This window comes from Macrotis lagotis, chromosome 5, assembly GCF_037893015.1.
Source record: "Macrotis lagotis isolate mMagLag1 chromosome 5, bilby.v1.9.chrom.fasta, whole genome shotgun sequence".
NCBI lineage: Eukaryota > Metazoa > Chordata > Mammalia > Peramelemorphia > Peramelidae > Macrotis > Macrotis lagotis.
This window is the reverse complement of record NC_133662.1, coordinates 17864955-17892351: the sequence shown is the minus strand read 5'-3', so window position 1 is coordinate 17892351 and position 27397 is coordinate 17864955. Positions and strand designations below refer to the sequence as shown.

At 42.5% G+C, this 27397-nt stretch overlaps 1 protein-coding gene across 2 annotated transcripts in view; it reads right to left on the bottom strand.

Annotated features, from left to right (window-relative positions):
* Window positions 1-27397, bottom strand: part of FOXP4 (forkhead box P4) — a 107905-nt gene that overhangs the window by 45629 nt on the left and 34879 nt on the right. For both annotated transcript variants that reach the window (XM_074236910.1, XM_074236911.1), the window contains exon 3: window positions 9026-9115. In XM_074236910.1, coding sequence (XP_074093011.1) covers window positions 9026-9115 — 90 coding nt within the window. The remainder of the gene's footprint in view (window positions 1-9025; window positions 9116-27397) is intronic.

Sequence of the window (27397 nt, the reverse complement as noted above, 5' to 3'; positions counted from 1 at the left end):
TGAGAAGACAGAAAAAGGCTACCTGAAAAAGGTGTGGTTTAAGAGAAACTAAGACTTAGAGTCTAGTCAGTCAACAAGCCTTTTTAACACTTGCTGTGTACCAGGCCCTGGAAATACAAAAAGAAGCTAAAACACAGTTCCCTGGTCTCAAGGAGCTCCTGTTTTAAGGAGGGAGATAATATGTAAACAACTCTGCACAACCAAGAGCTACAACATGAAAACGGGAGGGAAGCTTGGAGGAAAGAGGGAGGGGGAGCAGGAAAGCGGGCAATCCAGGCTTGAGACACAGTCACTGCAAAGGCTTGGAAGGTGGAAAGTAGAGTGATAAGTTCAAGAAACAGCTTCTTGTTGGATTGTTGAGTTTATGGAGGGATGTCTGGAAAGATCAAAAGGGGCCAACTTAGAAAGGAAATTTTTCCTTACATCAAGCTAAAAATCTTCCTTTCTCTAGTTTCTGCCCATTGATCCCTGGAGCTAAGCAGATGTCTAATCCCTTTCTTCCAATATTTGAAGATGATCCAGAGGATCACAGCCCCTTCCTTCTCACTACCAGCTCTCTTCTTTTCTCCATATTAAGTATCACCCATTCCTTCACACAGCCTCTACTGGGTATCGTTTCCAATCCCCCGACATTCTAGTTACCTTCCTCTCTCTTACCTTTTCATAAAGGTTCTTCATAAAATGTGGTACAGAGAACCCACATTCCAAAGGACAGGCTAAGGCTGGCAATAGCTTTGTTGGGGGCTATGCCATGCTCTTCACTCAGACCCTCACTCTCACATAGTCCTACCACAGAGGCAGTGTGCCATAGTGGATAGAGGTAGAACCTGAAATCAGGAGATACCTGGATTCAAATCCCTGTTCTAGCACTGGTAGCAATATGATTCTGGGAAAATTTCTTAACCTTTTTGAGCCTCAATTTCCTCAATTGGAAAAATATTATGATACAAGCATAGTAATATTTGTAAATTCTACCTCACAGGGTTGCTAGAAGGGAAGCACTTTAAAAGCTAAAACATGAGTTATTTGAGTCAAAGTCAGTGATATGATCAGTAGCTATGGAACTTACAGATCCACAGTGAGACTTAAATGTATGACCTCAGTCTGCTTAAGAACCACCATGATTTATATTACATTTTACAGTTTACAAATATTTTCAGTGTTCTTTCATCTCAACCACCCTGTAAAGGAAAGTAGTAAAAAGTATATGTCGTTCAGTTAGGTCCAATTCTTCTTAGTGATCCTATTTGGGGTTTTGGCAAAGATACTGAACTGGTTTGCCATTTTCTTCTCTCTAGCTCATCCTACAAATAAGGAAAGTGAGGTAAAAGGGTGAAGAGACTTGCCCAGAGTCACACAGTAAATAAGTGTCTGGAACCAGATTTGTTCTCAGTAAGATGAGTCTTCCTGTCTCCAGACTTGGCACTCTACCCACTGTACCGACTGGCCACTTAGTAAAGTATTATTATCCCTCCCCCTTCAGAAAGGAGGAAATGGAGAAACGGAGTTTCAGAGAAGGAGCTTGTCCAATGGCACATGGGTAGTAAATAATAAAAAGTGAAATTCCAGCCCAGGGCCTCTAATTCCAAATCCTTATTGGTTAAAAGGACTCCTGGACCCTCTAAAACAATGAGGTTTTCAAAGTACCTAGGATGAAAGACTTTAGAGAAAAGAAACAGGAAACTGGATGGATAGATGGACCCACAACTTCCACAGAGTAACCCACTATTCTGCACTTCCCCCAGGGGGTTAGCTCACTCATTTTATCTTGTAGTTTTCACACCTGAGCCCTGGAGGAATTGTGGAAAGACCCCTCAGGTCTGCTAAATCCAAGACAGGTTTATAGGCCCTAAGTCTCAAAGGAAGGTTAGAGATCATCCAGTCTTTAATTTAAACAGGAGGAAACTGAGACCAGAATAGGACAGTGATTTGTCTAAAGTATCACAGTTAGGACTTGGCAAAAGCTGGGATTTGAACTCAAGTTTTCTAATTCAAAATTCAGGGGTTTTTCTCCTCCAAAATAAACTAGTCTTTCCTTGCCTGAACTTCCAGACTCCTCTCTCTTATCAATCAATTTGAATTCTTCCTTGACTGCCTTTGAGGCCCAGACACAATTCTTCCTCCTCTCTGACAAACAGCCTCATCCTAGTTAGTCTTAACCTTCTCTAAATTCCTGCAGTATTTGGCTGTCTCCATTGTTTTTATACATATAATTCTCATCTCCTCGACTATAATAAAACCTGGATTAAAGGAAAACTAACTACAAAATCCTCATTAATAACAACTGTTTTTCTTCCTTGTACTCCAGTTTTTGGAGAAAGAGGCAAATGGAAAAAGAAGGGGGGGGGTGAGTGGAGAGACTTTCAGGGATTTGTTTAAAAATAAACAAACAAACAAAGCAAGCCAAACAACTTCCAGGCTGTGTCCTTGGCTCCTTAAATATCTCTCCTCTAAAGTCTTCCCTCCCTTCACCCCCCTCCCCTCCAGATGAGAATTCCTGATCAGCAACAAAATTGGGAAAACAAAACCACAAATCCACACAAAAGAAAAAAGAATCAGGAGACAGGGAAGCAAATAGAACATTTTGGTTCTGATTTAACTCCAGTTAACATACACATTGATTTGAACAAATTGTAAATAATTTTGAGTTTTTGGTTTTATGTATGGATCATTCTTTTTGTTTATCTGAATATTTGTTTTTATTCTTGGTTACTAAGGTTGGGAGAGGGAAGAAGGGGGGGAAGGGAAAGAGACATTGAAAAGGAGGGTGGGAGAGAAGGGAGGGGGGGGAGAGAGAGAGAGAGAGAGAGAGAGAGAATATTTCTAATCAGAATATAAGGACCTGAAAGTTTTCATTTTTTTCTGAGTACTATAATGAATAAGTCAGGAAAGAGGACAAAAGAGAAATCCTGGGCTGCACTCAATGAACTTAAGTTCAAAATCCCAGTAACACCATTAACTGTGTGTGACCTTAGACAAATCTCTTCCCCTCTATGAGCTGCAGTTGGAAAATGAAGGGGGGGGGGCACCAAAATGATCACTATGGTCTCTTCAAGACCTAAATTCACCAGTCTGGAATTATAAAAAGACTACAAAAATAAAAGATTATAAAATATGGGAGGAGTGTGGGAAGAATCAACTCTTCCCAATATTTTATAATCTTTGATCCTTGAAGACAGGCATATTAATAGACTCCTAAAAGTAGAACTGGTCTAAGTTCTGTGAAGATATTTAAAATTGTGGTTAAACAAAAGTGACTAGTGTCTATACCTGTTGACTCATACCTTAAGCATATCCCTCAAGGGGTTCAAAGACAGAAAGTAAAATTTGACATATGCTAAAATATTTATGGAGATACTTTTTGTTTATAATAGCAAAGAACTAGGAACAAATTAGATGCTGATGATGAGGGAATAACTAAACAAAAATATGAATACGATTATGAATATTACTATACTGTAATCACTCTTAAGAAAAAAGAAGGCATAGGAAAACTTAAACTAATATATAGTAAAATAAGCAGACTCAGGAAAACAACATGCATAATGTAATGATGTAAATGGAAAGAAAAACACAAATGCAATGTTTTATAATTATAATGAGCAAGTTGGTCTATAGAAAAGATATAAGCATAGTCTTCTTTTCTTTTTTGCAGAGGTGGGGGACTATGGATTTGTTTTTTGGGTTTTTTGGGGGGTTTTTTGCTAAATGGATTCTTCTTTATCTTTTATTAGGAAATGAAGCTGATTAAAAACAAAAGATATTAATTAAAACTTCTGGAAGCAGTGAGAAGGAAGGAAGGAAGGAAGGAAGGAAGGAAGGAAGGAAGGAAATCTTACCTTTTAGAATCCCCGAATCTATATATGAAAAAAAATGGGGAAGCTGGACTAGATGCCCATTGAGGCCTCTTCCTAACTCTGTAAGCCCATGAAGGCTGAGACAGCTTTCCATGTTTCTTCTAGCTGCCTTTATTCTTCTCGGGCACTGTCTCTCTAAGCCCATTACAGATACTCATTCTCCCTTCTTTTCTCCTGGTTGTCTTGGCCAATTTTGGCCTTCACTGGAGTCTATTCTTGGCCCCTATGGGTCACAGCTTGACCAGGAACACTTGGAACTCAAGAGGTTGGGTGCCTAGCCCTGAGGAGGCAATTAGTCAGTTAACAAACTTTTATTAAGCACTAAAGTTTGCTGCTATTTCCAGAACAATTTAGAGTTTGAGAGTTCCAGAGTTCCAGCTCAAAGGACATCAAGTCCAACTCCTTCACTTTTTCAGTTGAGGAAACAGAGGACTAGAGAGTTTTAGTGTCTTGTTTGAGATTATAAAATAAGTGACAAAGGGGAAATTCAAAGTCAGGTCCTTTGATTCCCCATGGCTTTCTCAGTTCCCTGAAGCACCCCATCCCCTCCCCTGAGACTGATGCTCAGAGAACTATCCTGCTCCAGGTCACACAGATAAGTGAGTGGTACTTGGGATGTTGAATCTAGGTTTTGTGACTCTAATTCCTGTGTTCTCTCCATTGACACCTTCCTTCTGGGGCCATGGGGGTGGGGTGGAACACACCAAAAGAATCTGAGGTCAGACATAGGAAGAACTTTCTGTCTATGAAAGGTGTGAGTCACTAGAAGATGAAGTGAGAAAGGCTAGGGGGACCATCCTATTTTCCAGGGGGAGACTAACCCTCTCCCATAGGCTGCCTTGTCTGGAGGTGAAGGAATGGATGAGAAGACTCTTCAGACTTCCCTGCATTGATGATTCTATGATTCCATTTATCAAGACAACTGACTCTTGGACTGGAGCCCCCACCCCCACCCCCTTGGTCTGAGAAGCTACAAGGAATGGGTGCTGATCACTAAAATGGCACAGCTGACATCACTGGTCATGTCAACCTGACCCTGACCCTGACCCCTTTCCTCGAGGGGCCTCACTTCCTCCTCTCATGAGAATTGGACTCCCGCTTCCCCCAGGCTCCTCCCTCAGCTTCAGAGGCCTGGGGAAGGGATGTGTCCCAATGGGCATCAGCCAGATAGTGAGCTCAGCAAAGTTAATGAGTCACCATCTGGCCAGGGGCCAAGCCTGCAAAGTGCTTACTAAGGCTAAGAGTCACAAGTCACCCCTCCTCTAAACCCTCCCCTCCCTGCCCCAGAGCTGACAGCCAAAGGAACCCCCCCCCCCATTATCTGCCACCTCTTCTCCCCACTGCCCCTCTCCAGAAACTAGTCCTCTCTCCCAGCCAAAGATCACTCCACTAGGAGCAGCTTGGCTGGTAAGGACTCAGGGGAGAGGGAGCCTAGAATGGTGACAGGACAGGTTCATGTCAGGCTGGGGTCCCCCAGGTGAAGGAGTCGGATACAGAGTTCAGGCTGCAGCCAAATCCTGCACTGAACTGAACATCATAGAGAAGACAGTAGTTGTCTGGAAGTTGAAGTCAAGAAAACAGATTAGATTAATTGAATTTTTTTTCTCAACTGTACTTATTTGTTACGTGTGTGTGTGTGTGTGTGTGTGTGTGTGTGTGTGTGTGAGAGAGACAGAGAGGGGAGAGAGAGAGAGCAGAGAGAGAGAGAGAGAGAGAGAGAGAGAGAGAGAGAGAGAGAGAATGAATCTTTGGAAAGTGACAGTGAGGGAAAAACTCAATTTTTTAAAATCTGGGTTAAAATACTGTCACAGGGCACATATTAGCTGTGTGAACCCAGGCAAGTCACTTAACCTCTGTCTGCCTCAGTTTCCTCCTCAGCAAAAGAGGGATGATAAATAACCAACACCTATCCCACATAATTATTGTGACAAGTAACATAATGCATGCTAATATTATTTTTGCAAACCTTAAAAGCTATATAAGAATTCTTTTGACCCTGAAGAAGAATGGAAGGAGAAAAAAGATCCTAGCCTAGGCTTGAGCTCTGACTGAATGTGATTGGGAGTGTCCAAATACCAGGTAACAAGAATGACTCTACTTAACCCCATTGCCTTGCAAAAAACCTTAAAAAAAATGACTCTACTCTCTCTTCTCTGAGGAACAGAGACCAGGCCTGAACTTGAAGGGGGAAGGTCTGAGATGAAATAGGGTGAAACTTCTACAATGCTGAAAGGAAAAAAATCTGACATTCTTGCAGGGAATCTGAGGTTGGGAAACAGAGGGTTCTCCCAAGGGTGCCAGTCCCCTATCTCTTTAATAGTTGAGCACCAAGCCCCTCATTCCTTCCAAGTCCTGGCAGAAGCTGTCTCCCACTCCTCCCTAGGCCAGAGTCAAAAACTTAACCCCAAATTTGGGAACTCAATTGAATTTGGCTGGAGAGATGTTCAGGGAACCCTTGAGAGTAGGAAGGAGTGGGGGAGGCGAGCAGTGGAGCAGGAAAAGGGCTACCATCGATCTGTCTTCATTACCCATTTCACTCAAGTTTCAAATCAACAAAATACACTTTTCCACTTCAGTGCAGTCTCTGTTCCCCCCACCACCACTTCTCACCCTCCCCACATCTCCCTACCAGCTTCTAAGCTTAGAAGAAAAAAAGCAATTTCCCAGAAAGTCTCCAGATTCTCTACTCCCTGGACAGAACCTCCTTCCTTTGGAGTAAGAATTTAGGGAGTAAGGAAAAATAGATTATTTAGGGTAGAGGTCCAACTTTAGTATCTCTAAAGAAAATTAACATATCTAGATGATGAGTGAGAGGAGAGTCAAGTCTACAGGTTCTGATTCAAATAAGTAAATCAGAATTGGACTCCCTTCTCTGAGGTCAACCTTCCTTAGGACACAAGGGAAGACTGAGGTTCTATTCTCAATCACTGGAAGAGTATGATTTGGGGGAGTAGAGGAGATCCCTCACAAAGTCCAAACTGACTAGAATTGCTATTGTCCATGATGGAATGAGAGTCAGGGATATTGTAGGTGCTTAATAAATGCCTGTTCCTTTCCTTTCCTTCCACAAGTTGGGGAAAAACTTTTTTTTTTATGTCAGACACTAATCCCTCCGGGTGCAGCTTAACTTGATTCACCCTTGCACTCTCCTGCAAAGTTCTGGAGAGCACCTTCCACCCCATGGGGTGACACTCATCCAGACACCAGGGGGAGGAGGCATATTTCCTGAGAATGGGTTTGGATGCAGGAACACTCCAGACCTAGACCCAAAGCTAATTCCTCTATTTTCTCCACCTTCAGAGAGAATCATGGAACAGCAGATTTCTTATTTAAAAGGGTCTCTGAAGTCATCTAATAAACCCTTTATTTTACAGATGATAAAACTGAGGTCCAAAGATTAAATGACTCGTCCTCAGGATTTGAACTCAAATACTCTGTTCCCCTCTTTCAGGAAGATTGGTCCACTCGGCTTTGGAACTCTGCCATGGGGTGAACTACCCTGATAGGTAATGCATATAAGCTCACCTGGGCCAACCTCAGACAATGTATCAGTCCCATTCACTCAACTACCAGAAAACCCAGGTCTATCCACAGGGCCTCTGTCTTTGAAGTTCCAGCACCTAGCAAGTGAGACTAGTTTATAAACAGTTGGTGCTTAAAAATTGCTCGTTTCATCCATTCACTCATCGGTTTTGATTTCTTTCCACTAGATCACACAGCGGCCACCATCTTGGGTGGGAGGGCTTCACTTGATTCCTAGGGTTAGTTAGGAGGTTATTTCTCCCTAACCTTACTCACTTCTTCTCTACCAGCCCAGCTCTGGCTGCTGTGATCAAGACTTGAATGACTACGATGATGTCTTACATATCTGGGGAATTATAAAACTTCTTTAAACTATTTCAAATAGTAAAAAAAAAAAAAAAAATTAATGTACCAAATCTCCCACATGGGGGCGCAGCTCGGCCCCAGACCCTTCTTGTGATTGCCCTCCACTCTGTAGGCCCCCACTGCAGAGTTGGCCCCTTTCTCCCCAATCTTTCATTATTCTCCCCCCTTGCCCTCACTCCCCCACAGACACACACAGTCACAGACACACAGACACAGACACACACACACACACCCTCAGGCCCTCAGTTCACTTTTCTATCCTCTCTCTGGCCCCTCTCCCCAACTCTCCCCCTTCTCTCCTCCTCAGCCCCCCAACTGTTCTGCATCCCCTCCCCCAGCCCAGATTCCTGATCCCCTCCTACTCAGATTCACTCTCACCCTTCCTCTCTTAGATAAACTTCCTTTCAAAGCAGCCGCTTAATCCTCTCCCCCTATTCACAGCCTCCCCCAGCTGCTGTGGGGAGGGGGGCACGGGGGGGGGGGGAGGGAGGGGGACCACAAGGCGGTTAGGGGAGGGAGGGGAGGAAAAAGGGAAAGGGGGGGCCGTCTGAGTTATGACCCATCCCTGACTCATGTCTGCAATTCTCCCAAGTTCTTTGTGACACAAAAAGTAAACAGAAGGCTGAGCTTCCTTCCACCACCACCCCCCTTCCCCTCCCCCTAACCAGCCAGATGGACCGACAAGCTGAAGGGGGGTGGGGGGGAGCAGATTGTGCAAAGGAAAACAAAAGAGACAGAGATATCACAGAGAGAGACAGGGATGTGGAGAGACCAGAGGCCCCAGAGGCAGAGAGACAGAAAAACACAAGGAGCTTCAGAGAGACAAGTGGACAGAGAGAGAGAGAGAGACAGAGTCGGAGAGACAGAGACAGAGGGAGAGACAGAGAGAGACAGACAAAGTGAGATTCGGGCATGGAGAGAGAACAAATGAAACATAAAAGTCAGGGACAAGGAGAAAAAAAGAGAAACACAGTGTAAGAGACAAAGAAATGGCTTAGGACAATTAGGGGAATGAACACCTTTGCCAGTGACCGCTGGGGTAAGCTGTCAGGGGGAGGGCTGCCCTGGCCAGAGGAGGCAGGAGAGAATGGGACTCAAAGCTGCCTCAGTGGTGGTCAGGTTCCCCTTCCCTCGGGCCCAAGCTATTCTCCCTAGGGTTGGAGCCTCCAATTTATCTTGACCATTCCTGCCTGATGGCTTCCCCACACACCATCCCACACCTGACCGGCCCTCCTTACCTGTACTGACACACCATTCCACACCTGAACTGCCCTCCTTACCTGTACTGCTGATTGCTTGTTGTCACTGTTCCCGGGAGAGCTCAGACCTGAGGCTTGCTGTAGCAGGAACTGCCGGGCTACTTGGAGAGCCTGGAAAACAGGGGGCTTGGGTCAGTGAAGGGAGCTCATTGGTGGATGAGAGTGGAGGGGGGGAATCATCAGGTAAACATACAGTAGGGGGGATTTTCAAGATCTATGGAAGAGGATAAATGATGGCTCAGAGGTCAATAGGTGGGTCAAAGGATCATTGCAAGAGGACCATGGGGGCAACAAAAAGGTCAGGGGGGTTAAAGGGTAAATGAAAGAGGTCAGATAAAAGGTCAATATGAGGTCTGGGGTACTTTATTTATAAGACCTAGTATTCAGTATGAGATTCAAGGATTATGGGAGAGAAACAAGATTAACAGGATGAAATGTAGAACACTATAAGATATGATAGGTTATAATAGTCAAGGAGTTTAATGAAGAGAGATCAAAGAAGGAAAAAAGTAGCTCCTGGTGGTCAATATAGGGTCAGTTTGAAGTCCAAGGATTACTTTAGAGTTATTATGAAAGCTGAGTTTGAGTTTGAGGAATTGGAAGTTGGGGAAGTATTTCCATGGAGAGATTAGAGCTGTGTATCATCTTAAGAGCAGAAGGGGTTCAATATAAGATCTAGAGGAGTCTAGGCCATTAGAAGAGAGAATTCAGGCTAGAGGGTTGGTGTATAATAGGACAGGGTTTATGGGATTAGGTAAATTAAGTGTGGGTTTTAAGAGGTTGTCAATAAGGTCAGAGAACTAGTGTGTGGTCAAAGAAGATTTATATGAAACATTTTGGATCAGTGTGAATTCAGGAAACCACATGACATGGGTTGGGGTTGTATCATTGTGATCACCATATTCAGGGTTAGTTACTATGGGGTCAGGGAGGGATATAAGCAGGTGGCTATCCACCTGGAATGGCTTTGGGAGGCTTGGGATGGGATCAGATGGATCTTAATAGTGATTGGGGGTGGGCAATGTAGACCCTGGTGGGTCAGGATGAAGCTGGGATATTAGTAACTGAGATTGAAGACTGAGGAAGAAACAGTGGCAGGTCCAGGAGTATCAGTGATGATTAGGGATGCCTAGGAAATAAATCTAACCCTGTCTTCATCTCAATTCCCAGCTCTTGTGTTGGTGGCCCAACATTGGGAAGTTTAAGCACCATGCTCCTAATTCACTTTAGGAAGTATTAATGAATGCCCCTTATATGGAAGAGCACAGTACCAGGCTCTGGACATTCATTCAAGGATAATTATAATAAAAAACAAAATACATAATTCTTTTTTTTTTATTTTTTGCAAGGCAAACGGGGTTAAGTGGCTTGCCCAGCTAGGTAATTATTGTCTGAGGCTGGATTTGAACTCAGGTACTCCTGACTCCAGGGCCAGTGCTCTATCCACTGTGATACCTAGCTGCCCCCCTCCCAAATACATAATTCTGCTGTCAAAAAGCTTATTTTTTAGCTCAAAAGCATAACTTAGCTCTTCAAGGTTATTTTTGTAGTTTCCTAAAAAGAGTCAGTAAATAAGGATTCAAGAAAGCATTCATTTCTGTTATTTGAGATATGATAGGAATACATAGAAAGGCAAAAACATGATCCCTGCCCCCAAGGAGTTCCCAGTCTAAATGGGAAGACAATATGCAATATGCAAACAACCATGTACCTCCAAGATATATACTGTGTATAGAAGTAATCTCAAAGGAAATGTATAGCAGTGACAAGGGCCATTGTGATTGAGTTAAAGTTTTAAATATTCTTCTCCCCTTTAAAAAAAAAGGTCCAACAAATGGTCAAAGGATATGCAAAGGCAATTTACAGATGAGATCAAAGCAATCCATAGTCACATGAAAAATTGCTCTAAATCATTATTTATTTAGAGAAATACAAATTAAAGCTTCTCTGAGGTACCACCTCACACCTCGCAGACTGGTCAAATTGACCAGAAAGGATAATGATCATTGTTGGAAGGGTTGTGGAAAATGTAGGACACTATTACATTGTTGGTGGAGCTGTGAACTCATCCAACCTTTCTGGAGAGAAATTTGGAACTACATCCAAAGGGCAACAAAAATGTGCATACCCTTTGATCCAGTAATACCACTACTGGGTCTATACCCTGAAGAGATGATGAAAAAGGGTAAAAACATCACTTGGACAAAAATATTCATAACAGCCCTGTTTGTGGTGGCAAAGAATTGGAAATCAAGTAAATGCCCTTTAATTGGGGAATGGCTTAGCAAACTGTGGTATACGTATGTCATGGAACACTATTGTTCTATTAGAAACCAGGAGGGATGGGAATTTAGGGAAGCCTGGAGGGATTTGTATGAACTGATGCTGAGTGAGATGAGCAGAACCAGAAAAACACTATACACCCTAACAGCAACAAGGGGGTGATTGATGGACTTGTTCATTCTATCAGTGCAACAATCAGGAAAAATTTGGGACTGTCTGCAATGGAGAATGCCATCTGTATCCAGAGAAACAACTGTGGAGTTTGAACAAAGACCAAGGACTATTACCTTAAATTTAGAAAAACAAAACAAAACAAAACAAAACCTGATATCTTATTGTCTGACCTTGCTATATACTTTATGTTTCTTCCTTAAGGATATGATTTCTCTCTCATCACACTCAATTTGGATCAATATATACCATAGAAACAATGTAAAAACTGACAAATTGCCTTCTGTGGGAGATGGGGGAAGGGAAGTAAGATCAGGGGAAAAATTGTAAAACTCAAAATAAATAAAATCTTTAAAAAAAAAGAGAAAGTCCAAGAAATAAGGGAGGGTATGGAGTGAACAGAGCCTTCCCATTCTAAATCTACAAATATCATGAAAATAAGGTGATAAGATCCAATGGAAAGAACACTGATTCTTATTGCATGTGTATCTTTGGGCAAGACTTAAACTCCCTAAGGCCTCAGTTTCCTGAGGGTCAATCTTACATCAATGATTCTACCTTCTACCAGTCTAATTTTCTATATCTCCATATTCACACTATACATACCTTTTGGGTAAAATATGTTCCCTAACATATATACTTCGGGTATCATTTAGAGGTCAAATTCAGTCTCAGACATTTATTAACTATGTGACCCCTGGACAAGTCATTTAGGCCTGCTTGTCTCAGTTTCCTCATCTGTAAAATGAGCTGGAGAAGGAAAAGGCAAATCAGTATTTTTGCCAAGAAAATATCAAATGGAGTCAGGAAGAGTCAGACAAAATTGAAAATGACCAAACAATAACAATTACTTAAACATACATGTGTACATACTAGATACATCTATATTAAAAAACATGCATAAATATATATGCAAATCCATTTGTTTAACCTATGTGCAAGCATACTTCAGATGTGTGCAAACACAGTATACACATCTAGGCTGAAATCCTGTTTCTGACACTTATTGTCTGCGTGACCTTGGTTAAGTCATTTTTCCATTCTGAGTTTCACTGTCTTCATCTATGAAACAAGGAGATTAGATTAGATGACCCGCTAAAGTCCTGGATAAGCTCTAAATCTTTTGACCCTGTGATCTGCTGTTCACAAATTATGATTTTGAATTTTCAGGTGGGGTGATAGAGGAATCTGGAATGCCTCCAGCTTTGCTTAGGGTGAAAACCATATAGAAAACCATACAAACTCAGAATGGAAATGAACTTCACAGATCATTCAATCCAATAATAGTTCAATAATAGCCCATCCAACATTATTAGGGGTCAGATGTTTTTGGGTGGTGGTGGTGGTGGTGGTGGTGGTTATTATTGTTGGGATGACCAAAAGCAGCCTGGCTTTTGATCCTGTCAAATGATTTCACTGCTGAGGTTTCCCCTTTTGGTAAGGGGAATTTCCAATGTGGAAAGTCCCTCTACTAATATATTTCAGCAAGTCATTAATGATTTAAAGAGTTGTTTGGGGGCACCCCATTCCCCCATAGGATATGTGACTTTCCCAGGGTCCCACATCCACTATGTGTCAGAGGGGAAATGAGAGTCCAGGTCTTCCAGGCTCATGCTCAAGACACTATGCCACAATGCCAGTCATCACAATCAGCCTAGTCTGGCAAATATAATCACCACAAATTTAGAGTAGGTGCCTCCTTCTTAGTCCCAGATCTAAAGAGGTTGGTGTGTAAATAAACAGACTGATCCATGCTGACCCCACCCTAAGCAAAGCTGGAGGCATTCCAGATTCCTCTATCACCCCACCTGAAAATTCAAAATCACAGAGTTTGTGAACAGCAGATCACAGGGTCAAAAGATTTAGAGCTTAGCCAGGACTTTGGCAGGTCATCTAGTCTATTTCCTTGTTTCATAGATGAAGACAGTGAAGCTCAAAATGGAAAAATGACTTAACCAAGGTCACACAGATAATAAGTGGCAGAACCAGGATTTCAGCCTAGATCTTTAGTCCCCAAATCAGATGCTTTTCGTGTTACATCAGCCATTGTCCTAAAGATCTAATGGATGTCCTTCCTCACCCCCATTAGGTCATTACTTAATGGGGTGGAGAAATGGAGAGAAGTCTTAGGATAGGCTGGTCAGAGAGACATCCTATTTAAAGGACAAAGTGTCCTCTGAGTACCCAATTCAAAGTCCAACCCTAAGTTTAGCATTGTAGACAGTGTCACTGACACTCTCAGGTGGCAATATATCCTACCCAGTACCCAACCTGGTGGGGGGGGGGGGGGGAGAAGACCAGGCCAGAATAAATTCCTACTTTTGGTGCCTTTCCTCATTCCTTCTTGGTTCAGTCAAAGCAGTCTTCTACTTCTCCAACCCCACCCTACCCCACCCCATACTCCCTGAGTTCCTGAACTTACTGGATTTGGAATCAGAAGGCCCAGAGTAGAAGCCTAGCTTTGCTCATTTTGACCATTATAACCCTGAGGAAATGATTTCCTTCTCTCTGGCCCCTCAGTTTTTCATCTATAAAATGAGGAAGCTGAACTGGATCAGAAGTTCTTAACCTGGGATATAACTAGGATGGGGGGGAAATTAAATTTTATTTCAATATAATAAGTTTCCTTGGTATCCTATGTATTTCATTTAATGCATTTAAAAAGATTATTCTGAGAAGTCGCTAAGTTTTCTTTCAGCAAACTGATAAAGGAGTCTAAGATACAATGAAAGGAAAAGAACCCTTTGAGGAGAGAGATTCTCTAAGGTATCTTTCATCTCTCTAAGGACCCATTGCTTAGTTCACTACTTTGCAGAACTGGGGTTTCATTAATGTTAAAATGAATTGAATTCTGGCTTTAAACCTTTAATCTATATTTTCTGAGTTTTCCAGAGTCAGGAGGTAGGGTACAATGGGTATGTTTCTTAAATACAAGATTTCCTTCTAAAACTGGAAATCCTACCATCCAAGTCAGCAGATTCTGAGAAGAGGAGATGGTAAGGTCAGGAGAAGCCAGACAAGGACAAGGGGCTGTTGATAGAAGAGCCTGAAAGAAGGGAAACAACTAGCATCTCCAATTAGGGTGAAGATGATGTGGGGGCCTTCTTTCTCCACTCATCATTTCCAGGTTTGACATTAGTTGGACAAAGAGTTCTTTGTTTATCCATGAGGACTGAAAGGGGTTTGGGATACAGAAACCAGGAGGAAGTCAAGGGGTGGAGAAGAAAGGGGAAGTGGCCAACAGAAGACATGAGGATAATGGACTGGTCTGAGGAAAAAAGGAAAGGATAAGGCTGCAGGCTGAGAGAGGACAGCTGCCCGGGGCCAGGGAGATGAGGACTAGGTTCTTGGAATCCCAGGGAAGTTAGGGAGACAAGAGAGGGAGGGAGGGATATACTTCCAAGGAGAACTTGGGGCTGGTGGTGCCTGAATTGCCCTTCTCAGTCTCTTGGGGCAGAGGGAGATGGGAGAATTTGATTCACTCCCCACTGATTCTCTCACTTTGTTATCCTTTGGAGCATGAAATTACAAGATTTACAGGAAAAAATTACAAAGTCTTACATTCTCATTTGGACCTCTCTGTGACAGCCCTCCATTCTCCTGCTCCCTATTTTCAACCCTTAGACCTCCAACACCACTGTGTTCATCCCAGGTTTCTTCTCCTCTCCTTGACTCTCTTTACAGACTTAGATGAGTGAATAAGGCTAAGAATGATCCCTCACCAGGTCACGTCCAACTCTACTCCTCCTCTGACTTCCTCTGTCTTCTTTCTACCTGTTCACAGTTCCTCTGAACATTCTAGCTACAAGGAACCATGGAGTTTGAGGATCTTAAAAGCCCTATGACTATCACCTTGGACCAAAAAAATGTCTCCATTTAGCCCCAAAAGGGCTGGACGAAGGACAAATAGGATCAGTAAATATTTTCTTAGCTCAAGATATGGGAACCTCAGACCCAAATAGCCTGAACTATTGCTCCTATTCTCTCCACTACCATCACTACAGACCTGAATTCTCCCTTCCCTTTCTCCTGTAGAATCAGATTTGAATCAGATTTACTCCCTAGAATTTTTGATTTGTGGGCCTGCTGGTCCAGAGTGACCTAAATTCAGGGAGCAGTTCAAGTTAATGGCCAGCAATAACTAAATCTTGGCTCATTTTCTTATTATCTATATAACCTTAACCATGATATTTAATCTTTGTTGGCTTCTTGGCTAAGTCATTTATTTCATCTCTCTGTGACTCAGTGACTCAATTTTAAAATGAGGGGGTTAGATCTTATGATCTCTAAGGTCTTTTCTAGCTAGAAATTGTATAATCAAGCAAAGTTACATGAAATCACTGAATAGCATTTCAATATTTGCATGGCATTGGCATATTGGTTAGAGCACAGGAGACACTGGTTCTAATCCCAGCTCGTCCACTAACTTGTGGTGCAATCTTGAGAAGGTCATTTCACTTGTGAGTGACTCCCATTTTCTCACTTTTAAAATGAGAGGGTTGATATTCTAGACAATTGGAACCATTTGAGAAAAGCTACTAAACCAGTTCATATCCATACTGGATCAGTACTGAGTATTGGGGCAGCTAGGTGATGCAGTGAATAGAGTCAAGAGGACCTGAGATCAAATATAGCCTCACATTTGATAATTGCCTAGCTGTGTGACCTTGGGCAAGTCACTTAGCCCAATCGCCTTAAAAAAATAAAAAAATACTGAGTATTGACCCTCAATAGGACATGTACCTACAAGTAGGTCAAAGGAAAAAAAAATATCTTCCTTCTACTTACCAAAGTATTCATATAAACATATTCATGGTAGAAAGAAACTGGAAACAAAGTAGGTATCCAGTACTTAGGAAACAGCTGAACAAACTGAGAGATATACAGAGATAGCCATGGATATCTCTCTATCTGTGTGTGTGTAATCATTTGATTGTGGGCTAAAAACCAACAAATACAGAGGCTTTAGGAACACAAAAGACCGTAAGACTTGCAGTTAGTTTAGGTTTAGAGCTAAGACGGACCTTAAAGGCCATCAAATCTGTCCTCTCATTTTACAGATTAGAAAACTAGGGCATGAAGTTATCAAATGACCTGTCCAGAGTCACACAACTAGTTTCGAGAGCAGAATTTGGACCGAATTATTTCTGATTCCAACTTAACTGGCCTGGAGACTATACCATGAATTCACTTGGAGCCCAAGATGGGAAATAGTGAGAAGGAAGCAGAAACAAATGAACAATATTATATATAATAACTATAAAACAAAAGATGTGAGAATTTAGAATCCATTTTGGTTCCAATTATGAAATATCACTTCTATCATCTCAGAATCAAGAAGTCAAGGATCAAATGAACTTAGCACATAGTCTGGGATACAGTAGGTGCCTAATAAATACTTCTTCCCTTCCCTTCTTGGTAGAAATGACAGGCTACAGTTTTGGGGAGTTGAACAGACTGGTGGGTGTCATCTCCAAAGGTCTCTCTCAGACTCCTGTCCTGCCCTCTTTCCCTCCTCCCCAGACTAGTTCATTAGCCTTGTGTTTTCTGCTGGCCACCTCCTCTTGGACTGATTCTCCAATCTTTGGCTTAGTTAGTCTTTTTTTTTTTGTTCCTTTGTATTTACAAGGGTGTATTCTGTGGTAGGAGTGGGCTGATTATTGGGAAGTCATAAGGTGTAGAAAATAAAAAAGCATTAATAAAACATTTCAAAAATTAAAATAAAATGAGGGGGTAGACAAGATGATATCTGAAGTCTCTTCCAATTCTAACACTGTTTGATTTGCATACGAAGAAGTGCAATCACATGTACACATATATGTTCCCTTCTAGCCCTCTGGAAAAAAAATCACTGAATCATCTTTTAAAGGACAGGAAAAAACCCAGGAGTGTTTGTCTTGGTTAGGCCCTACCTATCTCTCTCCTTAGTTAATCCTAACCAGATTGTAAATTCTTTGAGGCCAGGGACTGTCCTTTTTTTTTTTTAATCTACCCACAGATACAACTGTGGGTTGGGCACAGCTGATGCTCAATACATAGTTGTCAAACTGAATTTTGTTTAGGTTGAATACCAGGGACAAGTATAGACAGATGTATAACTTATGCAAATGATTTACATGTTGGTTAGGCCTTGAAGATGATAGCTGTCAATCCCCCTTCTCCACTACATACATTTCTTCTGTCAACCCTTTCATGTGTATGCCATTAAGACAGGGCAGGCCTTAGGAGAATGAGAGCAGATGCCTTGGAATGGAACGAAGAATCTCCGGGGAGGTCATGTGGGATCCACCTTCATTGGGAGCCAGGGAAATCCCTTGAAAATGTGGACAAATATCAGTCCCTGAGATGGTGAAGGCTAGGGGTACAGACCTCTGGAAAGGAATTAGCTGTGAAAATACTGAGATAGGGGCAAGTCTATATGGAATATATAGATAAATACCTACATAATATAGATTGAGAACTCTTTTCTCTTTCATTTCCAAAAAAAAAAAAAATTAATATTATGGTTAAAAAAGTGGGGGGACTAAGACCTTCTTTTGGGACATATATATCTGAGAGAGGAGCATATTTCTTCCCCAAAGTTACCCATTGTCCCCAGACCTCATGGTTCTCCACTGGCTCTGCGACACAAAGAGTCACACCTAAGAATCTCACCCCTCTTTTGAGTTCTTTCTACTTTTCCCTATCTGCTATCTTTCCCTTGTTCCAACTGTTTCCTTATCAAGTTTATTATATATGCTTCTGAAGCTGGGGCTGGATTCTCTGAAAGATGTGCCACCCACTGTCAAAGGGACTTTCCTTTGGTCTTCCCCTCCCCCCCACAACTGAATTTACTGAGTGCCAAGAATTCCTAATTATGACTGAAAATCAACACCCCCAAGTCTTTGGATGATAGTATTTAATTAAGGTCCCCCTGAAAGAGACCTTAGAGATCATACATAATCCAACCCTCTCATTTTATAAATTAAGAAATTGCGACCCAGAGAAGGCAAGTGATTTGTGCAGACTAGTACATTGTAAGAAAGTCAGAACTTAAATTTCTAAATATAAATCTGGTTTCCCTATGACATTCGTGTGTCTGTGTGTGTGTGTGTGTGTGTGTGTGTGTGTGTGTGTGTGTGATCTTCTCTGGGAAGGACCTGGTCATTTCCATTGTACCAGGCAAAAGGTTTTGCTCTTTTTTTTACTGAGAATCAGTTTCCCTCAGTTTCTCAACTCCCCTTTCAAAAAGTCCAGAAACCCAGACCCCACTAATGAAACCCAACTCCTCCTCCTTCCCTCCACCCTGTTCAGGAGTCATTAGCAATGATCTCCACAATTAGGAACAAATGGTTTATAACGGATGGCATCAGGCCTGAGGGAAAATGGGAAGGGAAGTAGATGGCTTGGGATGTATGTGATGATAACAGAGCTTTTGAGACTTTTCCTGATCCCCCCCACCCAAAAAAATTACAAAACACAAACCAAGCAAAAATAGGGTTACTCTCACCCCAATTCTTCTCTAATAACAATTCTCTAACATTTATGTAGCACTTTAAGGTTTTCAAAGCACTTTACCCACATTTACTAGGCCAGATAAGTGGATGGAGCCTGGAATGATTCCAAATGAGGTTAGGCCATGCTCCACCTTGAACTCTCCTTCCCTTCCTTTTACCTAGTCTGACATCCTTCACGTGCCCTAGATACAAGAGGATCTAGACTCGTGCCCTAGAATTTGAAGATTAAAAGGATGGGTAATCCTAGAGATGGGGACCTGACCCTTAAAACAACTTTGTGAGGCAGGTGCTTATAAGTATCAATACTTTATAAGTAAAGAAACTGAGACTCAGAAAGGTTAAATCATTTGCCTATGGTCACACCACAAGTAAATGGCAACATCAGGATTTTAACCTAGATTTTCCTGTTTCCATACCTAGTTCTCTGCTGAATTGTCTGTCAGGACACTTTGAAAAAGGGGGCTCAAAGATCAAGCCAAATTTCCAGTTCTTCCCTCAGATCAAAGCAGCATAGTTCTGTGAACTTACAGAAATTAAGAATTTCAGAGCTTGGAAGAAACCTCAGTCAGTGGTCATTTCATCATACCCCTACCAGAATAGGAAATTTCTTTCCAAGCCATTTCATCACAGCCCTACCAGAATAGGAAATTTCTTTCTAAACCCTACTGTAGGAAAGGGAATCCCAGGGAAAGAATGGAAATAAGCTTTACTTTTTTTCCCCTGCACCATCCCTGGCTCATTTCCAAATTCCTACACTTAGAATCATCAGACAAGTGATCTGAATCTGGGAGGGATCTAAGTTCATCCAGTTCAATCCCCTTGTTTTACAGAAAAGAAAACTGAAGCCCAGATGGGGAAAGCTACAGTCTTAATATCATGCAGGTAGTTAAGCATCACAGGTGAGATTTGAACCCAGGCCCCCTCCTAGATTCAATACTGTTTCTATTGTATCATCCACTGCTGTCTGTGGGACCATGGCAAACTCAGCTTCTCTTAGACCTCAGTTTCCTACCATCTCACAGGATGGTTGTGAGGATCCAATAACACATGTCAAGAAAGAATTTTGTAATCCTTAAATAGATACCTAAAAAGCAGTTATATTGTCTTTATTATTTCAGTCTCCCAGGACAGGTAATGGAACCATACAGGAAATAAAAACAATAAACTTCAACTTCACAAATTCCAAAAGGAAAAGTATAGCCCTTCTGCCTTGCATACATAGAAGGCCCCCAAGAGATAGGTGTTAATTTATTTTCTGAAGATATTAAGTCAATAAACAATAAATATTAAGTACCCACAATGGACCAAGCTGTATAAATCTAGCAGGTTTTGTTGGTTTGTTTTTAATTTTTGTTTGCTTTTTTTTTGGGGGGGGGTGTTAATGACACACAGAAGAAAGTGAAAACTCTTACTTTTGAATTGCCTGGTTAAAACAAATTCAAGCTTGGGATCCTTCTTCTACCCCTCATCCATCTCATTACTTAGGCAATTAATTAGTTGAATTTAGGAGACAAAGTCCCACACATGCACCAGATTCTGCTGCAATATTTATCACACCTACCATGGGGTGACCCTGGAACAAATCAGCCCAAATTCATATTTCAACTCTAGCTTCATAGCTTTATGTCCTCACCTAAGTCATTTCCTTCCCAAAGGTTTAGCTTCCTTCTCTATAAAATGAAGGAGTTGTCTATTGCTGTTGTTTTGGATGGGGAGAGAGAGGGAGATTCCAGTTCAGAAATTTAAAAAATTAAATTAAAAAAAAACACCAAGAGGTGGTTAGGTGGTGCAGTGGATAGAGCACTGACCCTGGAGTCAGGAGTACCGGAATTCAAATCTGGGCTCAGACACTTAATAATTTCCTAGCTGTGTGGCCTTGGGCAAGCCACTTAACCCCATTGCCTTGCAAAAACAACAACAACAACAAAAAAAAAAAAACCACCAAGGGGTTCAACTGGATAATCTTTGGAATCTCTTTGCTGACAAAAATGAGAATACCCTTTGATCCAGCAATACCACTACTGGGTCTATACCCTGAAGAGATGAGGAAAAAGGGTAAAAACATCACTTGGGACAAAAATATTCATAGCAACCCTGTCTGTGGTGGCAAAGAATTAGAAATCAAGTAAATGTCCTTCAGTTGGGGAATGGCTTATATATGTGGCATATGTATGTCATGGAACACTATTGTTCTATTAGAAACCAGGAGGGACAGGAATTCAGGGAAGCCTGAAGGGATTTGCATGAACTGATGCTGAGTGAGATGAGCAGAAGCAGAAAAACACTGTGAACCCTAACAGCAACATGGGGGTGATGATCAACCTTGATGGACTTGCTCATTCCATCAGTGCCAACAATCAGGGACAATTTTGAGCTGTCTGCAATGGAGAATACCATCTGTATCCAGATATCCAGATAAAGAACCATGGAGGGAAAAAAAAAGATATCTTATTGTCTGATCTTGTTATCTCTTATACTTTTTGTTTCTTCCTTAAGAATATGATTTCTCTCTCATCACACTCAATTTGGATCAATGTACAACACTTCCGTGTTGTACATTGTAAAGACAGGCTTTCTGTGGGGGGAGGGAAGTAAGATTGGGGGAAAAATTGTAAAACTCAAATAAAATCTTTAATAAAAAATTTTTCTAAAAAAGAATCTCTTTGCTGCTCTGATGTTTTAGGATGCTGTCACCTTGTTTTCTAAGAGTTGCAACTTAATATGGAGGGGAAAATGTCAATAACTGTAATGAAAGAGAGTGGTTAGACTATGTAAAGAAGAGCTCATCATAGCAGAGAAATGGTGGACTTTATGTAGCATGTGTTGTTAGATATGCCCAATGTGTTGGTTGCTTTTTGTTTCAAATTGTTTTTAAAATAAAAATGTCAAACCATTTGTTTTAAAAATATCCTGTCTTTCATGATTACAATGGAAATTTCTTTGTGTGGAAGACAGAAAGTACTGGGAATTAACAAGGCCCCATAAAACATGAGTCTTTAAACAACTTTTAAAAATAAAGAGATTTAGCTAAGATGTTAAAAGAAATATGACTTCTAGAAATTTCCAAGAAAAGAATCACCATGAAGAGTAGGCCTCTGAATCAGAAGACTTAGGTTCAAGTCTCATAACTGACACATACAATGACGCTGGAAAAGTCACTTAACCTTTGGCTACCCCAGGCAGATTTCTAAAGTCTACAAATTTCTGAAAAGGTTCAGACTGATAGGGGATATTTCTTTCCTAGAGTTACTGTATAAAACTACAAATGAAATCACAGATCAGGATCAAAAAAAAAAAAAGGAAAAAAGCCTAGGTCTCCTCATCCCTTTCATCATCCCATCACAAAAATTCCTTAATCCCCTTTCCCTAGAGGTCTTCAAGTGGAGTCTGAGTGAGACTATGGAGGGAATTGGCCTAGATGACAAGTATGGTCCCTTCCAGTTCTGAGATTCTATAACAATATGGCAATTTAGTTGTTTTGTGAATCTAGTTCTAGTCTCACTGCTAATGTAGAAGCCCAGTCATTTAAAGTGGAAGTGGCAGATGTCTAACAAAACAGATTGAAGTAAACAGCATGAGAACCCTTTTTCTCTTTCATTCTGAGGGTCACCTGCCTTTGCAAGAAGGTCATCAGCAAGCTGTGGAGAAGAGCACCTGACCTTGGGAGGGAGGAGGGGCAAAGGTCACTGGGCCCCAAACTACTGGAGAAAGCCTGACCTGGAAGAGATCCAAATTTTAAATCAGGCTTTGTCCTCCAGTAAAGGAGAGAGAGAGAGAGAGAGAGAGAGAGAGAGAGAGAGAGAGAGAAGAGAGAGAGTGTGTGTGTGTGTGAGAGAGAGAGAGAGAGAGAGAGAGAAAGAGAGACATAAAAATGATATTAAACAGAGAAGGGGGAGATGAAGGGAAGGAGTTTGGGGGGGATGAGGGGGAGGGGGAGACCATAAAATCCCGTAAGTGATTCTACACCTTTTTTCCCTTAGAAAAAAAAAGCTTTTTGGAAAAGGCTGTAAATTATTTTTACACCAACCTCGTAAAAATGACATCGGCACATTCCCGAATTAGAACTATTAAGATAAAAACCAGAAACACACACACACACACACACACACACACACACACACACATTCCACAGAGAACTGTGGTACACATACTCCTATATAGAGAGACAGACACATATATGAACATGCACACAAACAGATGAAGCACACAAGCATACACATCCCTAGTTGTTTTGGAATGAATTTTCCCAGGAAAAAGAAGAGGCTGGGGGAAGATGGGGTGGGGCTGGGGGTAATTCTAGTTTGGGGAAAATCCCTTTTCCAATTCTCTGGCTCTGGACCAGTTCCAACTCTATGATCTTATGATCTTTGAATTAATAAATGACCTACTTGGCAATCAAAATGTATAAAAGAGAAACTCAATCTTCTGAAAGCCCTTTTCAGACCTCTCTTTTACTTCTTCAATTCCCTCTTCCCACCCTCCAACAGGCCAACAGATCCTAGCTCTCTTTTGTCATAAATATGTCTTGCCTAGGTTACAGTGTCCCCATTTCCCCCTATATCTAAAGACCAGGAAGAATTATGGAAAGGGCTCTTCTAGCTCTATGCCTGCTGCTGCTCTCCTGAAATATTTCCAAGGACTGGAGTAAGATACTGATGAGTCTTAGCTGCACTGAGAGAGAGAAATGAAGCCTTGAGCAATTAGACTTATTTTTGAAAGAATCCAAGATGTGTGACTGTCCCCTTTGGGTGCTGGGTTCCCCAGGAAAAATCAAGTCACTTCATTTTGTCCAAGTTCACTCTTCTTACTTTGACTCTTGAGGCTCCCTGGAATACCCCTTCAACAGTCCCAGCTTCTCTGCTCACTAGGCAGAACTGAGGTGAAGAAGCAGCATTGCTGAGGACCTCCAATGACTCATAGGGTGATACCTCCAGTCTATCAGAACTAGACAGGATTCCTGGACAGGGAAAAAATCTGATCCTCATTCCCCAGAACACCCTGCTGGAGGCTTGTCAAGAGGAAGGGTATCCATTAGAGAAAAGTAGAAGGGACCCTTCACTAACCAAAACACTGTACCCTAATCCAAGGGCAGCCTATCAACATTTCTGACTCTGGAGTCACTGGAATATGATAAAAAAGGAAAGAATAAGGAATTCGTTGTTCCGACCTCACTCCTGATACTTACTCCCTGAGTAAACTTACTATACAAGTCACTTTACCCCCATAGACCTCAGTTTCCTCATTATGAAATAAAAGTATGGGACTAGATTGACTCCAAGATCCCTTCCAATTGCAAATCTATTATTCTCTTACTAAACAGCCTATGATCTTCTTCAAAGTATTGGGTAGATTAGTCAGAGAAATCTGACAAATTACATATTGATCCTCAACTCTCCAAAATGGAAAGCAGTGTATAATCTCCCTCCCATATTTCTCTTTTTTTTCCCTTTGGGCCCTCTGCCTCATTTTGTCTTATCATGAAAGTACGGGGTTAGAAGTAAGTTCAAAGGGGAGAGAAGGGAAGGGGAAAGGTAAAGGATAAGACTGATATTTCCAAAACAGAGCAAAAGAAAGGTCAGAACTTTTCCAAGACAGATATCCTAGATAGATCTTTCCTTATTGGCCATGAAATCAAAGTCCCCAGTATCCTTTCTTCTTATCCCCTTGCCTTTCTCTTCCTAATGCAGCTGCCTCAGCTTGGAAATGTTCCCTTTTTTGTGATTAAATGAGATATTTGTAAAAAGTGCTTAGCACAGTGTCTGTCACTATAAATGCTTATTCCAACTTTCCATTTCATTGTTGAGGTGCCTAAAAGGGGCACCTAAGTAACCAGAGTGGGATATGAGGAGGTAAGAAGGGAAAGTAATATACCAACAATATACAAACATACACTGCAGGCTCTCATACCTTTCTTCACCCTCACATTCCTTTCAACCTTTAACACTAAACTTCTTCACTTTCTTGCTTATACCACCCATGCCTAGAAACAGAGAGAGAAACCATGGGCAAAGAGAGGGGTGTGAGTAGCCCTTCAATGTGGGGACTCTGAGCAGGTTAGGAGGGTTCCATTCTTCTTCTTCAGGGACTCAGCTCTCCAAATCTGCCCTCTCTCTTACCCTTGGATACTCCTCAAGTTTTGTTGGGGGTAGGGGTGAAATTCAAGGAAGAGGGGGGTATTAATGAACAGAGTAGTCTAGGCCCCCAAGTCTCCTTAGTTTCCTAGAATGGAGACCTTGCCAGTCTTCCAAAGCATGCTCAGTTCTCCAAGGCTCTAGTGATCAAGGAGTGTGCAAAGGAATGTAGGATAAAGACAGAAGATGTGACCCTGGGGAACATAGGCATGGAAAGTCAGGATGGAGATGAGGAAGGGCATGCTGTGATACATTTTATTCATAGAACCTTTGAAGAATGCCTAAAACTAAGGGCAGAGTGAGAAGGAAAACTCACTAAGGAAAGGATTTTGAGGGTCAGCCTCTACTGCTGAGGCTTCAACTTAAATTCAACAAATAGTGATGAGGCACCTTCTGTATTTGAAGAACATGTGAACTAGGTGCTGGGAAGCTCCCAGTTTCCTGGAGTCCCTAAGGGGGCCTAAGGTGGGATGACTCTGTTGCATGAAATTAAATGAGGTCTCTGCCCACTCTCAGAGGGACAAATTTAAGTGAGCTCAGAGGGAAAGCCGTTAGCCACTAAGGAAGGGGAATCCATCCAGATTCGCAGATGCGGATCTCAGAGACAACCCCCTTGTTTATAAATCAAGGCCTTGGAGAAGGAAGGTTTGCAGTGACTTCTGAGGTCAGCAAGCCAATCCACCCCTTCTCCCTCCATTTTGCAGATGAGGAAACTGAGGCCCAGAGAGGGTGGTTTGATCAGGAAAGTTTTGAGGAAGCTTGAGAGGATGGGCAGGAATGTTTAAAGCCCCCATCCCCAAGTGGGCCCTGGATAGGAAAGTCCACCCTCCTCCTTTCCCTCCTTGCTGCCCCCCACCCCCACCCCAGTCCCATTTTCCTTTTCCACCTCCCCCCCTCTAGTTTCAAGGCAGGGAGAGTTAAAAGCTCATTAATGTGCAGGGACCCCCGGCCCCTTTGAATCCCTCCCGTCACAGGATGTGAACGGGCGGGAGCTGGCCCCAGTTGCCACAGCAACTTCGGTGGGAGTTCCCAGACGCTAGGCAACCCTCCCATGACCCTCCCTGACCTTTCACCCCGAGAGACCCCGGGGACAATGGGAGTGCACGCTAGAGGGGCCCAGGACGCTTTTCAGCCGGGCCGCCAGCCGGCCCAGCCCGCCCCCTCCAGCGGGCAGGCTCCGCCTCCTCCCTGGCCCTGGCCCAGCCCGTGCCCTCCCCTCCCCCAGCTCCCACCCTGTGCCCTCCCCTCCCCAGCTCCCCAGCTCCTGGAGGCCTCCGCAGCCAGCTCGGCTGCTCTGCCCCCCAGCCTCACCCAGTCAGGACGGGGCTCGGGGGTCCCGGAGTGCCCAGGCCTGGTTAGGATGTGGCCCCTGCCTCCATGGCGCCTACAGTCTGGAGCAGGCCTCCACAGCCAGATCAAGAACAAAGGGCTGGGAGCCTGGGGGGGCTGGTAGCTGCAAGGCAGGCCTAGGACTAAGGACCTTCCTCTGAGTGACATAAACGAGGTGGCACTGAGTGTGAATGCTGCCTTGGATACTGTTAATCCTGGCCAAGTCCCTTATGCTTCTGCAGCCTGAAATAGGGGGCTCGTCACTCCCCACACACACCTCGTAGGGCTGTGGTGAGAACAGGTAGAAATCAAATGAGATGATTAAAAGCCCTCTGCAGAGCACCGACCCTGGAGTCGGGAGGTCCTGCATTCAAATCCGACCTCAGACACCAATGACCTAGCTATGTGATCTTGGGCAAGTCACTTAACCCCACTACATAGCCAAAAAAAAAAAAACACTCGGCAAACCTTAAAAATAACTACATAAATTGGAGCCACTATTCTTCATCTATAACTCAAAAGCCCAGGTAAAGTAAACCTGCCCCCCCCAACCTGAGTCCTTTCAGTATTTTCTAGAGCACTCAGAATACTGTAAAGGTGGAAGAGGGCTTACCTTGGAGAGCTAACAGGGCTCTCCCTACCAAGTTATCTTCAGTGGGTAATAAGAGCCTAAAGCAAATCCCTGGTGGGATTCCCTGATCTCCTCAGATTATATAGCAGTACAGAAAACATAGTAATACAAGTACAATCAAGGTAAGGCCAACAGCCTGAGAAGCCAATGGGGAAAAGGTAGAGGTAGAACCAAAACTGGTAGCTGATTGCCCCTGGACTTGCCAAATGTCTTGCTCCAGTTCCAACAGATTGTCTATGTATGACTAGCAGCTCCTTTTTTTTTTTTAAAAAGCATTTTAAACCTTCATAAACTACTTCCTCCTTACCTTTCTTTTTTAGGCAATGGGTAGTGACTTACCTAGTGTCATACA